The 18169-nt window shown below is 44.4% G+C and overlaps 1 protein-coding gene across 6 annotated transcripts in view; it reads right to left on the minus strand.

Moving 5' to 3' along the window:
- LOC109864828 (E3 ubiquitin-protein ligase RNF130-like) overlaps positions 1 to 18169 on the minus strand; it is a 120801-nt gene that overhangs the window by 31663 nt on the left and 70969 nt on the right. For 4 of the 6 annotated variants that reach the window (XM_020452811.2, XM_031798110.1, XM_020452810.2 and 1 more), the window contains 2 exons: positions 10398 to 10660; positions 189 to 260 (listed from right to left, as the gene is read on the minus strand). In XM_020452811.2, the coding sequence (XP_020308400.1) occupies positions 189 to 260; positions 10398 to 10660 (335 nt within the window). The remainder of the gene's footprint in view (positions 1 to 188; positions 261 to 10397; positions 10661 to 18169) is intronic. The other 2 variants (XM_031798109.1, XM_020452812.2) reach the window with 1 other exon arrangement.

Consider the following 18169-nt stretch of genomic DNA (forward strand, 5'->3'; position numbering starts at 1 on the left):
TTCTTAACATTAGTTAGACAAGGCTGGATTATGGACCAAGATCAACTAGACTGGATATTCTCAACTTCTGGAAAGGCTCAATCCCATATCTCTAGACAGCATGGACAAATGGCAATACATGGTTGAGAAAGTTACTAAGTTTGTAGACAGGGGGTGACATGGACAAGAAATAGTGCAGGCAGGTTTACCTTGTCCCCTTTCTTCACTGTCCTGGTTGTCAGCTTCCCTATGGCTTTCTTAGCTGCATCTCCAAGTCGACGCTGGCAGAGAGAGAGAAGGGATGAAGGGAGGGAGGGAGATAATATTAAGGTGAATCTGGAGAGCAAATGTAGCCTGAGGGTTGAATTAACAATAGCAATGCAATATAACTTAGTCGGCAAAAAAATACTCCTCTCAAACTAATTTCCCCAAACTCCATAGTGTAGCAGTAATTCAACATCCTTTTTGCTTTAAACATTTCAAACTATTGGGGAATTTGTGCAAAACAGTGCAGAAACATTGACTTCCTGTCCAGTCAAAGACATGATTGTTAAGGCGAGTTGTACTTTAAAAATGGATGAATAATTATATTATATTTGAATTCCCCGGCCTGTGAATTTTAGATCGTCATGTAGCTCACTCAAACCATCCCCAGATGGTGTCAGAGATAATATGGGATCATATACCTTCCACCAGTAGGTTGCTAGGGATGTTGCTAGGGGGCAGGACATGTGACAGTCCTTCTGCCTGCTCAGGTCAGAGCCTCTTCATTCTCTCTCCAAGTGGACAAGAGAGATGGAGGGCATGGACAGTGAGGGATGTTATTGAAACTTGTGCATTTACTATTGGTTAATGTAGCTAGTTGTTGCTATGTTATACAGTCCTTTGCTTATGCCACCATCTCCTTATACAGTACATCTTGTTATTGTTCTATTACGCAATTCTCATGCTACGTTTATTATTTACAATATATTCATTCATATCTCTTCTCTGTACAGAACCACATCTATCTCATATGTCCTCTGGAAATAAAGTTCCCTATTTGTGTGTAAAGTCTCTATTCTTATTCTCCTATTCTTCTAGCCAGGAGAGGGGTCAGTGAATCACAGACCAGCCCAACTGGAGAGCCGCTCTCTTTCAGGAGTTGATCTTTGGTCATTTCAACCAAGGGCAGACTAAGGTGCCAACGAGCAAGACTTCAATACATTGGGACAATGTCAAAGGACCTAGAGCCAGAATCATAAGCATTTTGCCCTAATGCAGCATTTTACACTAATAACAGGAAAATGTTCAATGAAAAGGTCAAAGGGCACACGACACAAACCATCATCTTTAAGGCATTGTTCTTCCCGTCTGGGAAAATAAGTGGCACAATCTTTGCAGAGATGCCAAAGACGTCTGGGTGAAGCTCTCCCTATGTAGCCACAGTGTGGAGAGCAGGGTCTAACTGTAGCTATGTAATCACAGTGTGGAGAGAGAGCAGGGTCTAACTGTAGCTATGTAGTCACAGTGTGGAGAGAGCAGGGTCTAACTGTAGCTATGTAGTCACAGTGTGGAGAGAGCACAGGGTCTAACTGTAGCTATGTAGTCACAGTGTGGAGAGAGCACAGGGTCTAACTGTAGCTATGTAGTCACAGTGTGGAGAGAGCACAGGGTCTAACTGTAGCTATGTAGTCACAGTGTGGAGAGAGCACAGGGTCTAACTGTAGCTATGTAGTCACAGTGTGGAGAGAGCACAGGGTCTAACTGTAGCTATGTAGTCACAGTGTGGAGAGAGCACAGGGTCTAACTGTAGCTATGTAGTCACAGTGTGGAGAGAGCAGGGTCTAGCTGTAGCTATGTAATCACAGTGTGGAGAGAGAGCAGGGTCTAACTGTAGCTATGTAGTCACAGTGTGGAGAGAGCAGGGTATAACTGTAGCTATGTAGTCACAGTGTGGAGAGAGCACAGGGTCTAACTGTAGCTATGTAGTCACAGTGTGGAGAGAGCACAGGGTCTAACTGTAGCTATGTAGTCACAGTGTGGAGAGAGCAGGGTCTAACTGTAGCTATGTAGTCACAGTGTGGAGAGAGCAGGGTCTAACTGTAGCTATGTAATCACTGTGTGGAGAGAGCAGGGTCTAACTGTAGCTATGTAAACACAGTGTGGAGAGAGCAGGGTCTAATTGTAGCTATGTAGTCACAGTGTGGAGAGAGCAGGGTCTAACTGTAGCTATGTAGTCACAGTGTGGAAAGAGCAGGGTCTGTTGTTGAAGGAAAAGCACTTGTTCATTGTCGTTCCACTGATGAAAAAGGCTGGTGATTTGGTGATTTAGCAACAGTAGTGTAGACACAGTGAGAAAGATTGGGAGAGAGAGACAGCGATAGTGTTTATGTTTGTCAGGGTTGTACAGAGCAACCAGTTTACTCGCACAGACGCCTAAATATTTTGCTGTGCGACCTGGAATTTTTATGTAGGGGTACCAGTGCGCATAGAAAAACTATTCTAGTTTCATTATCTCAAATGTTTTTCATTGTGCTCCTAATTTTTTGGGTGTGCCTAAATTGTTCAACTTAAACGCACGTGCAGACCTACAAGGTCTGTATGTGTGCGTGTAGTTGGAAAAGAGACAAAGGCTAGTGATGAAAATGAGTCTAGCAACTTGCTAAAGTCAGCCTGATGTGTTGATACAATATAGCATTGTCCGTATGGATGGCTGTATAGTAACATCTCACAGGAGAGCCCCACCGTTGCCGTGGAAATCACCAGGACGGGACCAGGACCAGGGCGGGATGTTCCCACAGAACCCTGGGGACACCGTCAGGGGTGTGAAGACTGATGAAAGGGATGTCACTGTTCATAAAGAGTTATGAATGTTGATATGTCTCACTAGGAACACACTGGTTGCGGCAATGTTGTTTCCACATTCCAATGACATTACACTGAACATAAATATAAAACGCAGTATGTAAAGTGTTGGTTGGTCCCACGTTTCATGAGCTGAAATAAAAGATAACAGAAATGTTCCAAATGCACAAAAATATTATTTCTCTCAAATTTTGTGCACAAATGTGTGTCCATCCATGTTAGTGAGCATTTTGTCTTTGCCAAGATAATCCATCCACCCGACAGGTGTGGCATATTAAGAAGCTGATTAAAACGGCATGATCATTACACACCCTGTGCTGGGGATAATAAAAGGCCATTAAAATATGCAGTTTTGTCACACAACGCCACAGATCTTAAGTTGAGGGAGCGTGCAATTGGCATGCTGACTGCAGGAACATCCACCAGAGCTGTTGCCAGATAATTTAATGTTCATTTCTCTACCATAAGCCGCCTCCAACATTGTTTTAGAGAATTTGGCAGTACGTCCAACTGGAGACACAACCGGAGACCAAATGTAACCACGCTAGCCCAGGACCTCCACATCCGGCTTCTTCACCTGTGGAATCGTCTGAGACCAGTCACCTGGACAAATGATAAAACTGTCCACATCCGAAGAATTTCTGCACAAACTGTCAGAAAACGTCTCGGAGAAGCTCATCTGCGTGCTGGTCGTCCTCACCAGGGACTTGACTGGAATGCAGTTCAGCACCATAACCGCCTTCAGTGGGAAAATGTTCGCCTTCAGTGGGAAAATGTTCGCCTTCAATGGGCACTGGCACGCTGGAGAAGTGTGCTCTTCACAGATGAATCCCAGTTTCAACTGTACCATGCAGATAGCAGACGTTGTGAACAGAGTGCCCCATGTGGCAGTGGGGTTATGGTAAGGGCAGGCATAAGCTACGGACAACGAACACAATTGCATTTTGGGGAATGCAATTTGAATGAGATACCGTGAAGAGATCCTGAGGTCCATTGTCATGCCATTCATACTCCACCATCACCTCATGTTTCAGCATGATAATGCACGGTCCCATGTCGCACTGTTCCTGGAAGCTGAAAATGTCCCATTTCTTCCATGGCCTGCATACTCACCACACGCCACACATTGAGCATGTGCCTTCCAGTTCCCGCCAATATCCAGCAACTTCGGACAGCCATGGAATAGGAGTGGGACAACATTCCACAGGCCACAATCAACAGCCTGATTAAATATGATGCGAAGGAGATATGTCGTGCTGCATGAGGCAAAATGTGGTCACTCCAGATACTGATATGTTTTCAGATACTAGCCAAGCTTTTTTTAAGGTGACCAACAGATGCAGATTTGTATTCCCAGTCAGGTGAAATCCATAGATTAGGGCTTAATGAATTTATTTCAATTGACTGATGTCCTTATATGAACTGTAACTCAGTAAAACCTTTGAAATAGTTTCATGTTGCATTCATATAATTGACATCTGTGCCCAGTGGGGTCTTACTGCATTGTATGTTTTCTGGTTGATGTATTTTGAAGTGACTGGATTGAAATTTAATGTTGGGTTGAATGATCAGGCACATTCCTGTTGTCTGGTCATCATTCCCATTGAGTTGATTAGTTTAAAATCTGGATTTGTTGTTCCTGCCTTTTTTTCCACGAGCAAAGTGCACAGACATTTTTATTCAGGTTGGTGGTGCATTCCTGCTTGACTTAGTTTAAAAGAGCAGTGAATTCGCTCAAGCTCCTGTGTGTATCACACCATTTTTTCTTTTAGACATTCTGAACGGACAACATGTGTATCCACGTTAAATCTTATTTAGGTGATGGTCATTCACTCAATTTGGAACTGTAATCTACCTCAATTGGGCCGACCAACAAGTGCTCCCGCACATTGGCTAACCGGGCTTTCTGCATTGTGTCCCGCCACCCGCCAACCCCTCTTTTATGCTACTGTTACTCTCTGTTCATCATAAATGCAGAGTCACTTTAACCATATCTACATGTACATACTACCTCAATCAGCCTGACTAACCAGTGTCTATGTAGCCTCGCTACTTTTATAGCCTCGCTACTGTATATAGCCTGTCTTTTTACTGTGGTTTTATTTCTTTACTTACCTATTGTTCACCTAATACCTTTTTTGCAATATTGGTTAGAGCAAACAAGAAACTCGAACAATGCAGACATGAAACTGAAACAATAACGCCTGGGGAAGGAACCAAAGGGAGTGACATATATAGGGAAGGTCATCAGGGAAGTGATGGAGTCCAGGGGAGTCTGATGACACGCAGGTGCGCGTAACGGTGGTGACAGGTGTGCGCCATAATGAGCAGCCTGGTGACCTAGAGTGCGGAGAGGGAGCATGTGACAGTAATGCATTTCATGTAATTGTTTAAGTGTCAATTATTTAGTGACTAATAAATCCTATTAGTTGAATTGAGTAAATGCATTCCTTCCTTTACAGAGTAATTCGAAGATTGAATATGCGTTCATAATTTAGTAGGTATTTTGATAGTTAGTTACAATACACATATCATATGCTTGGGTACCACCTTGACATCCCTGATCTACTTGACTCAATAAACTAATGCTAGAACATTGGTCGCCAGGATTAGCTATTTGTATCTAGCCTCTTTCGTAACAGATAAACAGGGATCCTAATAAAATACCAAATACCAATAATTGCAAGAAAGACATGTTTCATTCGTGAGTTGGTGATGTAATGATGCACTATCTTGCCAGATTCTCCAGAGACAGACAGGGCGTGTTGCATTTATTCATATAATAATGGAGTCAGATTGATGACTGTAGTTAATTATTATTTAGTATAATTTCTACACATCTACATGCTTGTGTGTGTGTGTGTGAGAGAGAGACTCCCCCTATGATTAGAGGTAGTAGGTCTGGTCAGTCCCATTCACTACTACTAGGGATCCGTGTGTAGATTAGAGTGAACTTCTTTATAACTCACCTGATTAGTGGCTCTTCACTCATTAACACTGACCCACTGATTTATACTGTGCCATAATGTGAAAGAATATACCTTGGGAGAGCGATCGCAAGAGAGGTGCGAGCTTTGGAAACACCCAGAAGCTGTTGAGTGTGTTTGTTGGGTTACACTATCAACGTTCGTCACCTCTCGCCTCCTCAGAGAGCGAATGATAACTACAGTGTTATAGTGACCAGAGAATGCAATGACAAACATGGTGAGGGGTTGTTTCTGACAGATGACTTCAGAGAGAGGAGTCCCTCACTGGCAGATGCTACATTAGGACTGTTTGCAAACAATCTTAAAATGTCTCCTAGTTGGGAATTCTTTCCTTTTCCACAGAAAGGACTGTGGGGCTAAAGGAAATTAGACTATTTAAGATAATTGAGACAGGGCCACACTAACCTCTACTATCAGTACTTCCGGCGCCGACAGAGATGGCCGCCTCGCTTCGCGTTCCTAGGAAACTATGCAGTTTTTTGTTTTTTTACGTGTTATTTCTTACACTAGTACCCCAGGTCATCTTAGGTTTCATTACATACAGCCGAGAAGAACTACTGAATATAAGATCAGCGTCAACTCACCATCAGTACGACCAAGAATATGTTTTTCGCGATGCGGATCCTGTGTTCTGCCTTACAACCAGTGTAACGGAGTGGATTACATGCAGCGACCCAAAAAACGACTCAGAAAAAGAGGGAAACGAAGCGGTCTTCTGGTCAGACTCCGGAGACGGGCACATCGTGCACCACTCCCTAGCATTCTTCTTGCCAATGTCCAGTCTCTTGACAACAAGGTTGATGAAATCCGAGCAAGGGTAGCATTCCAGAGGGACATCAGAGACTAACGTTCTCTGCTTCACGGAAACATGGCTAACTGGAGAGACGCAATCCGAAGCGGTGCAGCCAGCGGGTTTCTCCACGCATCGCGCCGACAGAAACGAACATCTTTCTGGTAAGAAGAGGGGCGGGGGCGTATGCCTTATGGCCAACGTGACATGGTGTGATGAAAGAAACATACAGGAACTCAAATCCTTCTGTTCACCTGATTTAGAATTCCTCACAATCAAATGTAGACCGCATTATCTACCAAGAGAATTCTCTTCGATTATAATCACAGCCGTATATATCCCCCCCCCAAGCAGACACATCGATGGCTCTGAACGAACTTTATTTAACTCTCTGCAAACTGGAAACGATTTATCCGGAGGCTGCATTCATTGTAGCTGGGGATTTTAACAAGGCTAATCTGAAAACAAGACTCCCTAAATTTTATCAGCATATCGATTGCGCAACCAGGGGTGGAAAGACCCTGGATCATTGTTACTCTAACTTCCGCGACGCATATAAGGCCCTGCCCCGCCCCCCTTTCGGAAAAGCTGACCACGACTCCATTTTGTTGATCCCTGCCTACAGACAGAAACTAAAACAAGAAGCTCCCACGCTGAGGTCTGTCCAACGCTGGTCCGACCAAGCTGACTCCACACTCCAAGACTGCTTCCATCACGTGGACTGGGAGATGTTTCGTATTGCGTCAGATAACAACATTGACGAATACGCTGATTCGGTGTGCGAGTTCATTAGAACGTGCGTTGAAGATGTCGTTCCCATAGCAACGATTAAAACATTCCCTAACCAGAAACCGTGGATTGATGGCAGCATTCGTGTGGAACTGAAGGCGCGAACCACTGCTTTTAATCAGGGCAAAGTGTCTGGTGACATGACTGAATACAAACAGTGCAGCTATTCCCTCCGCAAGGCTATCAAACAAGCTAAGCGCCAGTACAGAGACAAAGTAGAATCTCAATTCAACGGCTCAGACACAAGAGGCATGTGGCAGGGTCTACAGTCAATCACGGACTACAGGAAGAAACCCAGCCCAGTCACGGACCAGGATGTCTTGCTCCCAGGCAGACTAAATAACTTTTTTGCCCGCTTTGAGGACAATACAGTGCCACTGACACGGCCCGCAACGAAAACATGCGGTCTATCCTTCACTGCAGCCGAAGTGAGTAAGACATTTAGACGTGTTAACCCTCGCAAGGCTGCAGGCCCAGACGGCATCCCCAGCCGCGCCCTCAGAGCATGCGCAGACCAGCTGGCCGGTGTGTTTATGGACATATTCAATCAATCCCTATACCAGTCTGCTGTTCCCACATGCTTCAAGAGGGCCACCATTGTTCCTGTTCCCAAGAAAGCTAAGGTAACTGAGCTAAACGACTACCGCCCCGTAGCACTCACATCCGTCATCATGAAGTGCTTTGAGAGACTAGTCAAGGACCATATCACCTCCACCCTACCTGACACCCTTGACCCACTCCAATTTGCTTACCGCCCAAATAGGTCCACAGATGATGCAATCTCAACCACACTGCACACTGCCCTAACCCATCTGGACAAGAGGAATACCTACGTGAGAATGCTGTTCATCGACTACAGCTCGGCATTCAACACCATAGTACCCTCCAAGCTCGTCATCAAGCTCGAGACCCTGGGTCTCGACCCCGCCCTGTGCAACTGGGTACTGGACTTCCTGACGGGCCGCCCCCAGGTGGTGAGGGTAGGCAACAACATCTCCTCCCCGCTGATCCTCAACACTGGGGCCCCACAAGGGTGCGTTCTGAGCCCTCTCCTGTACTCCCTGTTCACCCACGACTGCGTGGCCATGCACGCCTCCAACTCAATCATCAAGTTTGCGGACGACACAACAGTGGTAGGCTTGATTACCAATAACGACGAGACGGCCTACAGGGAGGAGGTGAGGGCCCTCGGAGTGTGGTGTCAGGAAAATAACCTCACACTCAACGTCAACAAAACTAAGGAGATGATTGTGGACTTCAGGAAACAGCAGAGGGAACACCCCCCCCATCCACATCGATGGAACAGTAGTGGAGAGGGTAGCAAGTTTTAAGTTCCTCGGCATACACATCACAGACAAACTGAATTGGTCCACTCACACAGACAGCATCGTGAGGAAGGCGCAGCAGCGCCTCTTCAACCTCAGGAGGCTGAAGAAATTCGGCATGTCACCAAAAGCACTCACAAACTTCTACAGATGCACAATCGAGAGCATCCTGGCGGGCTGTATCACCGCCTGGTATGGCAACTGCACCGCCCTCAACCGTAAGGCTCTCCAGAGGGTAGTGAGGTCTGCACAACGCATCACCGGGGGCAAACTACCTGCCCTCCAGGACACCTACACCACCCGATGCTACAGGAAGGCCATAAAGATCATCAAGGACATCAACCACCCGAGCCACTGCCTGTTCACCCCGCTGTCATCCAGAAGGCGAGGTCAGTACAGGTGCATCAAAGCTGGGACCGAGAGACTGAAAAACAGCTTCTATCTCAAGGCCATCAGACTGTTAAACAGCCACCACTAACATTGAGTGGCTACTGCCAACACACTGTCAATGACACTGACTCTACTCCAGCCACTTTAATCATGGGAATTGATGGGAAATGATGTAAATATATCACTAGCCACTTTAAACAATGCTACCTTATATAATGTTACTTACCCTACATTATTCATCTCATATGCGTACGTAGATACTGTACTCTATATCATCGACTGCATCCTTATGTAATACATGTATCACTAGCCACTTTAACTACGCCACTTGGTTTACATACTCATCTCATATGTATATACTGTACTTGATATCATCTACTGTATCTTGCCTATGCTGCTCTGTACCATCACTCATTCATATATCCTTATGTACATATTCTTTATCCCCTTACACTGTGTATAAGACAGTCGTTTTTTTGGAATTGTTAGTTAGATTACTTGTTCGTTATTACTGCATTGTCGGAACTAGAAGCATCTGCTAACCATGTGTATGTGACAAATAAAATTTGATTTGATTTGATTTATCTTGGCTTAGATTGTCACAGTTCAGGTACTAAAGGTAGCACTAGACCAACAAAGGGTTGAGTGTGTATTTCAAAGATGCCGGACGCTGAGGAAGCAGCGTTTTACCACAACGATCCTCCATTAAGGATTCATAAGCAATTTATAGCATCAAAATTGCATGGCTGCTTCCTCTTGCTGGCTTCCCCACCCAACAGGAGAGCGAGCAAGAGGGAGCACAGGGCGGTCAACATGAGCCAGACTACAAACATCTGGAGGGCATGAAAGAGGACAACTGGCACTTGACCTGTTCTTCACTTCCTTTACCTGATATGAGTCATCCAATTCGTCTGAAAACCAGTGTGTCAAAGTGACATTGAGAGCATAAGCCTCAACTAAAAGCTCCAAGCTTGGCAAAATGAGTCACCACTACTTCACTCTAATGTAAAAAAATATATATATATTTTCTTACATTTATTTATTTTTATTTTTTAAAGCAGATGGATTTTTGTAGCCTTGGGTGTTAATATCAGGACCTCTGCCCTCCTACCAAAGAATAATTTAAAACAATGTGATATTACTACCTGACTGCAATACAACCATTCAAATGTGGTAAAGAGTTTTGAGCTACATGTGTGGATCTCAATTTTACAAAAATTGAACCCTTAGTAAATAAACATCAAATAAATACCAGACAATAATAGAAAGAGTAACCATTAGCAAACATACTCTATGTCCTACCTGGCTGCGGTCACGTGCGTTCGTAAAGCGGATCTTCTGGATGAAGTAGAAGATGAGCCAGGCAGAGGAGATGATCATGAGTACGATGAAGGAGATGGAGACGAAGACCAGGGAGCCACGGTTGATGTTCTTGGCCTGGCCGTGTTGGCCCACCACCACACTCACCAGCACCGTCAGGTTCCTCTCCAGCAGACCCAGGATCTCCTTGCCGTAAGACTCGGTGATCATCACTGCCACCGTGTCGCCAGTACCTAAGAGAGTAGTGGGGAGTCAATAGTAGCTAGGTTTTAGTGGTAATCCAACCAGAACTTTTCTTCGTGACACATCAAGCCAATGAAAAACCATGGCCAGTCAGTTCCAATCCATTGAGGTAGTCAGTCAGTTAGCATACACTTATTCATGTTCCCTCCACTATATGTATCTGCCAGCTTTTACACATCAGATGCATAACACAATAATTGCATAGGCAATTTCTCTTCACTAACCCTAACCCTAACCCTACATTGACAGGATCCACAGAGCCAAGTCATTAACAAAATCTACAGATCTAGGAACAGTTCCCAGCTCTGGCAAAGTGGAACCAATCTCTTTAGCCACTATGAAAAGACTCAGAGCCAGTCAATAGATTCTCATTCCTAATTTATTAACACAGGGTTCTAAACACCTGCTCAGCCAAAACAACTGCGTAGTGACGGAGGATTGAATGTCCCATGGACTGAGGAAATACATGTGGAGACTGGAGAAATGTATGTGTTTATATATTAATCATGTGAATAACATACCCTATGTGAATAAATGTGAACGATGATGGTCCAGGTCTATACACAGCAACAAAGTGGATGTGGTATACATGCAGAGCAATTCATTCACTGACAATGATCGCAATGACTAGCAGAGAGCATTAGACAGTGGAAAAATATTAATAGTTTATTTTAAACTATACTGAGCAGTGGTAGAGCCACATGTGATCATCATCATCTTCATTTTAGTGAAATCCAGACAGCTGACTGCTACAGGCCAGGGGGAGTCATGTTACTGCTGGAGACGACTCCTCTCTGTCCCCCGGGCTCTTTACCACAGCTTGCCTTGCCACTAATAGTAGCTGAAAGTGCACTTTGTGTGTCTGTGTGCGTGTAAAGCATGTCTACTGTACATCAGTGTTTGTGTGTGTATGCCGGTGTGTGTCTGCGTGTGTGTGTGTTTAGACCAATAAAGTGATGTGGGGCAGTTTACCTTGCCCCATTATTGACGAATGGCCGACAGCACACTGATGTCACACACACCAGGGACATTTGTCTCAATCCTCATGCAAGTAAGACCACCAGCACCACGGCTGCTCTGTGCTAAAAAAAAACATTGCGCCTCCAACATTAAAACAACATTGTGATGAAAGAAGTAACAAGACATTCCCTGACAGCTTAATCATCTCCTTTTTAAATCACCAAATACCCTTGAAAGTTTGACTTTGAATTATCAATAAACCATGGCTGCTTCTTATGAGATGGGAATTCCTCCAATACTTTTTTTCTTGTAATTCAGAAGGCTGGGTATAATGACTCCCTGTCGTACAGGCTGAAAGGCAACAGTTAAGTCATTACGCTATTGATCTCTACCTCTCTCCATCTCTATACCTTTCCCTCCCTCTCTCCTCTGTGGAAGCCCTCTCTTAAAGGTGCCCTTTAACCAAAAGCCACCTGGCTCCTGACTCAGCTTTTTTGGGGAGCACGGGTGCCACAAGAGATGTGGCGATTGAGGCCACCTTTGCACTGAGCTACCTGACAAAGAGGAGGAGGAAGAGGGGAGAGGGAGGAAAAGGGATCTGTTCACATTGGCTAAGGGGGCTGGTTTTGTTTTGGTCATTCGGATTTGAAATCCCAAGGTTTGCATGCACTTAAAGGGATAGTTCACTCCACAATTACAGGGATAGTTCACCCCACAATTAAAGGGATAGTTCACTCCACAATTACAGTTTTTCAGATGGTATCAATAGGGCTGTGACTAAAATGTAATAACCGTGTAACTGACGGTTATGGATGAAGACCATCATGAAAATAAAATAACCATCAAAACCGTTTAATTACCTTTAATTTCATGTAGATAAGCGATCTGCTAGACGGGGGGGGGGGGGGGGGGGGGGGCTATGGCACTTCAGTTGTTTGATGTGTGGACATTCTTTTACACAATGTACGTTTTCTTTGTTTGCTAGTAAACAAATAAATAAATAGGTATTTTATTTAAAAAGGTTGGATGCTCTGCATTCATTACTTATTCAACAGCAGTCGACAAGGTTGTACTGGCACTGAGGCCTACAATGCTCTAATGTTGTGTCAAATGGACAATGTGCCAATCCTCTTCAACCTGGCATGGTATAATTTGACACGGAAACTTTTCTTCATTTCTAGATGAATCAACGCTGATCAGGCCATGTCCTGACCAATATGGTGCACTAGGCGAGACCCCATTTTCTTTGTTGTCCTCCTATCCCCGCAATGTAGAATAATAGCCTAGGCTTCACAATGTCGGCCCATAATGTACTTCTATGAATGCCCATGTTGTCACGTTCTGACCTTAGTTCTGTTATGTCTTTGTTTTAGTATGGTCAGGGCGTGAGTTGGGTGGGTTGTCTTATGTTCCTTTTTCTATGATTTGGGATTTCTGTGTTTGGCCTGGTATGGTTCTCAATCAGAGGCAGCCGTCAATCGTTGTCCCCGATTGAGAACCATACTTAGGTAGCCTGGTTTCACTTTTGAGTTGTGGGTGATTGTTACCTGTGTCTGTGTTTGTACAACACGGGACTGTTTCGATTTTGGTTTGTTCATTCACGTTGCTATTTTGTATTTTTGTAGGGTTCAGTTTTATATATTAAAATGGACACTTACCATGCTGCGCATTGGTCCTCCGATCCTTCCTACTACTCTTCGTCAGAAGAGGAGGAGGACAATCATTACACATGTGGTAGCCTACCGTTTGTAAAACAGGCAATTTACCACTAATCCCTGTCATTTTGTTACATTAAAATGTAGGTTAATGTATGTATTAATTACAGTAATATACCATTCTCATTCTCGGAATGGAAATGTTGTTTGTAGAGTCAAAACCTGCTACACTTGAGAGAAACATGTTTTGGTTTATTTCATAACCACAATTTACGTGCACCATGTGAGCAATGAGCATGTGTCCGATTTCTCTGTCCTGTTAATGGAGGGCGTGCACCTGAGCACACATAGAAATATCTGGCCTACTTCTCGCAAATGTCAAATGCAAGTGCTTAGCTGGGCTTCTCAGTCCTCTTTTGTTAACATCCATTCATGTGATAATAGTTCCTCACAGTATTTGGATAATCTTTCCAACACTCCCACTCGATAATCAGCAAGGCTAATAAATAGGTTATGGACATGTTGTATTTGTTTCTATTTGAATGATCTTATCTTCATACTATAGCATAGCTGTCGCCTTCACACTTTCATTAACAATTCTTTTACACTGCCATTTTAGTCACTTAGAAGATACTCTTATTCAGAGTGAATTACAGTTAGTGCATTCATCTTAAGCTAGGTGGGGACAACCACATATCACAGTCATATTAAGTACATTTTCCCTCCTTAACGTGGTGAGAGGGCCAAGAGACCAGAGGTGGCAGAATGGAGTGTTTGGGTTGTTGTGTAGGGTTTGAGCATAGCCTGAAGGTAGGGAGAGTCAGTTGAAGGGGTTTGATGGAACAAGCAGGGAGCTCAGCCAACAGAGTTGCAGTAGTCCAGACAGGAGAGGACAAGTGCCTGGATTAGGACCTGTGCTGCTTCCTGTGTGAGGTAGGGTCGTACTCTAATGATGTTGTAGAACAGGAACCTGCAGGAGCGAGTCTCTGCTTTGACGTTTTGCAAAGAACGTCAAGGTGTTGACCAGGGTCACGCCAAGGTTCTATACACTCTGGGAGGGGGTCAACGTGGAATTGTCAACCATGATAGAGAGGTCTTTCAATGGGCAGGCCTTCCATGGGAGGAACAGCAGCTCAGTCTTAATTCATAATCTTATAGCAGTTGATGTTATTCTTCAATAACACAGACCCCAAAACAAATCAGGGGGAGAAAAATAGGTTTATTCAAAAATAACAAATCATATATGTTATGCTGAGAGGTAGATGTTCCTTCTTTCCTGTCCTCAGTTCTCTCCACAGAACAAAGATACATTATGTAATTTATAACCCCCAACCCTAGCCTGGGGTTGACCAATTAGAATTAATTGCAGTAAAATTGGGCCAATGACCAAATAACAAGTATCCTGTTTCTGGCTTAATGTATAGACGATTCAGACCAATGATATATCTTGTCACACGTAGCTATGAGTCCAGGACTGAAAGCCTTACACAGATTCTAAACAGATGTTGAACTGAAAAATAACTTTCCATTGATCATTAATTCCCTTTTGACCTCTAGTCCTTTGCGTTGTGTATAATATTCTTACGTAGGCTTTCCTGAAAGTAGGCTACGGTAGGCATAGGTGTTTTTAATACGTTTTAAGGAATACACTGGTGGCTTTGATTGACGAGTGCTTTTACGGGGGTGTGTGTGTATGCGAGTTTGCTGATTGTCTCTATAGGCCTATATGTCCATTCAGAAAGTTTCCTAAAGCAGCCTGTCTGGATTCCATCTCTTTAATACGATTCAAATGCTCCTGTTATGATTTAATCTTGTAAAAGGCCTGTTTAACCTACTATAAATATGAATTGCCCTCACTTCACCATCTAAACCAGGGAGGGGCGACTGGGGACCCGCATTTTGAAGGCCCTCTGATCAATTCCTTCCTGAGGAACTCAGTCAGGGTCTCAACTTACTGTTGAGAGTAGGAATAGTAGAATACACAAGGTGCAATTTCAACATTTGGTTGTGCATCAGTTTTTATCTAGTTAAAGACAATCAATTAGCCCATGTCAGCTAACTTTTTTAAGATGAGTAAATTAGTTTAGCGGCCAAGTATTTAAACTTGTTATCATGGTTGAATTACCGGCCAGGGGGCCCGCATTGATTTGTTAGTATCACTCCGATATAATATTTTATTCATCTTTTAATTAACTAGGCACACTCTTGGCATTTGGGGTGGCAGGTAGCCTAGTGGTCAAGGCGTTGGGCCAGTAACTGAAAGGTTGCTGGATCGAATCCCCGAGCTGACAAAGTAAAAATATGTCATTCTACCCCTGAACAAGGCAGTTAAACCACTGTTCCCCGGTAGGCCATCATTGTAAATAAGAATTTGTTCTTAACTGACTTGCCTAGTTAAATAAAAAGGTAAAAATGAAAATAATAAAGAATAAATATTAAAACTGCAAACATTTTTCTCCACCTTATGGCAATATGTGTAACATTACACAATTGTATATTGTATATCCGATGTGCATCAACACAAAACGCGCACACCCTTGCCCTGGCCCTAACACACACACACACGATCTGCACCACCTCTGCTTATCACAAAAGAAGTGCACCTGCCTTTATGATGCGCTCTATTAACAAGGGATCGATGGGAAAATCACGGCCAGTCAAAACAATGGGCCGTGCACAGCAGGCCGCTACCATTAGATTTATGGGGCCACGCCAGTTCACCATAGACCCGGCACTGGTTAGGCTAGGCCAGTTCACCATAGACCCGGCACTGGTTAGGCTAGGCCAGTTCACCATAGACCCGGCACTGGTTAGGCTAGGCCAGTTCACCATAGACCCAGCACTGGTTAGGCTAGGCCAGTTCACCATAGACCCAGCACTGGTTAGGCTAGGCCAGTTCAATATAGACCCAGCACTGGTTAGGCTAGGCCAGTTCACCATAGACCCAGCACTGGTTAGGCTAGGCCAGTTCAACATAGACCCAGCACTGGTTAGGCTAGGCCAGTTCAATATAGACCCAGCACTGGTTAGGCTAGGCCAGTTCACCATAGACCCAGCACTGGTTAGGCTAGGCCAGTTCACCATAGACCCAGCACTGGTTAGGCTAGGCCAGTTCACCATAGACCCAGCACTGATTAGGCTAGGCCAGTTCACCATAGACCCAGCACTGATTAGGCTAGGCCAGTTCACCATAGACCCAGCACTGATTAGGCTAGGCCAGTTCACCATAGACCCAGCACTGATTAGGCTATCACAGACCCAGCACAAGTGTTACACTATAACCCAGGGGCCAACCAGCCATGACGCAGCTTGACTTATTAACTCCAGTGACACATGCTAAAGGTCTGAATGTTAATATCTTTTAAAGTTAAGATGAACTAGTCTCATATCCTCCTACTCTGTAACCCTGAAAATATATGAACAAGCAAACATAGAAAAAAGGAGCAATACTTTGGGTTGACCTTTGAGTTGCACTTAAATTGGATAAAAAGACTGTGATTAAACTCAAACCGTTAATTTAAAAACAGAATGCAACTAAAGTGGTTTGCTTTCATCACAATTAAATAATTTGTCATTATCTACAGCTACTGATTACAGCTAAGTAATTAGATTGTAGTTCCCAAATGTAGTCGTACAGTAAATACATGATGGTATAAGGGCAACAATGTTAAGTGTTACTAAGTGTCTAAATTACTTTACACAGCGAGGAATGATATATTAGGTAGCCTAGTGATTAGAGGTTTGGGCCAGTAACCGAAAGGTTGCTAGATCGAATCCCCAAGCTGACAAGGTAAAAATCTGTAGTTCTGCCCCTGAACAAGGCAGTTAACCCACTGTTCCTAGGCCATCATTGTAAATAAGAATTTGTTTATAACTGACTTGCCTAGTTAAATAAAGGTTAAGGTTAAAGTGTGTGTGGGCACGCTCTTCAGTGAGTGTGTGTTGCGTCTGAGAGGGCAGGGGCATAAGCGAACAGTCTTTTCTCTGATGGCTCATGCAGTAGTCATCTGGTGTGTCTGTCCTGTCTGAGCATCCACTGAGAGTAGAACTAGCAGGGGGAGCATTAACTAACCTTCACCGGTTTGTCACACAATGATAAAGCCAGGTCCTCAGCCTTGTGACTACCACACAAGCATGTAAGCACAGTTGCCTACAGGTAATTGGCTGATAACACAGCCAAAAACACAGTAAGACGCTGGGCTAGAATGAGACTGCAGGGACCACAAGAGCAGGCATAAACAAGATTCTCGCTCTCTCCCACAATGACTACCACCCTGTAGCACTCACATCTATAATCGTGAAGCGCTTTGAGAGGCTGGTTATGGTACACAACTCCATCATCCCAGAGCCACTCCAATTTGCATACTGCCCAAACAGATCCATAGACGATGCAATCTCAATTACACTCCACACTGCCCTTACCCGCCTAGAAAAGAGGTATACCTATGTGAGAATGCTGTTCATTGACTACAGCTCAGCGTTCAGCACAATTGTCCACTCCAAGCTCGTCACCAAGCTTAGGACCTTCTGCACCTGGATCATGGACTTCCTGACGGGCAGACCACAGGTGATGAGGGTAGGAATCCCCTCCGGGTAACATCTCCGCCACGCTGACCCTCAACACGGGGGCCCCACAGGGGTGTGTGCTTAGTCCCCTCCTGTACTCCCTGTTCACCCAAAACTGTGTGGGCGTGCTGACGACACAACGGTGGTAGGCCTTGATCACCGGCGACAATGAGAGGGCCTACAGGGAGGAGGTCAGTGACCTGGCAGGGTGGTGTCAGGACAACAAGCTCTCCTTCAATGTCAGTAAGTCCAAGGTGCTGATTGTGGGACTACAGGAAACTGGAGGGCGAGCACTCTCCCATCCACATCAACAGGGCT

This window comes from Oncorhynchus kisutch, linkage group LG19, assembly GCF_002021735.2.
Source record: "Oncorhynchus kisutch isolate 150728-3 linkage group LG19, Okis_V2, whole genome shotgun sequence".
Taxonomy (NCBI): domain Eukaryota; kingdom Metazoa; phylum Chordata; class Actinopteri; order Salmoniformes; family Salmonidae; genus Oncorhynchus; species Oncorhynchus kisutch.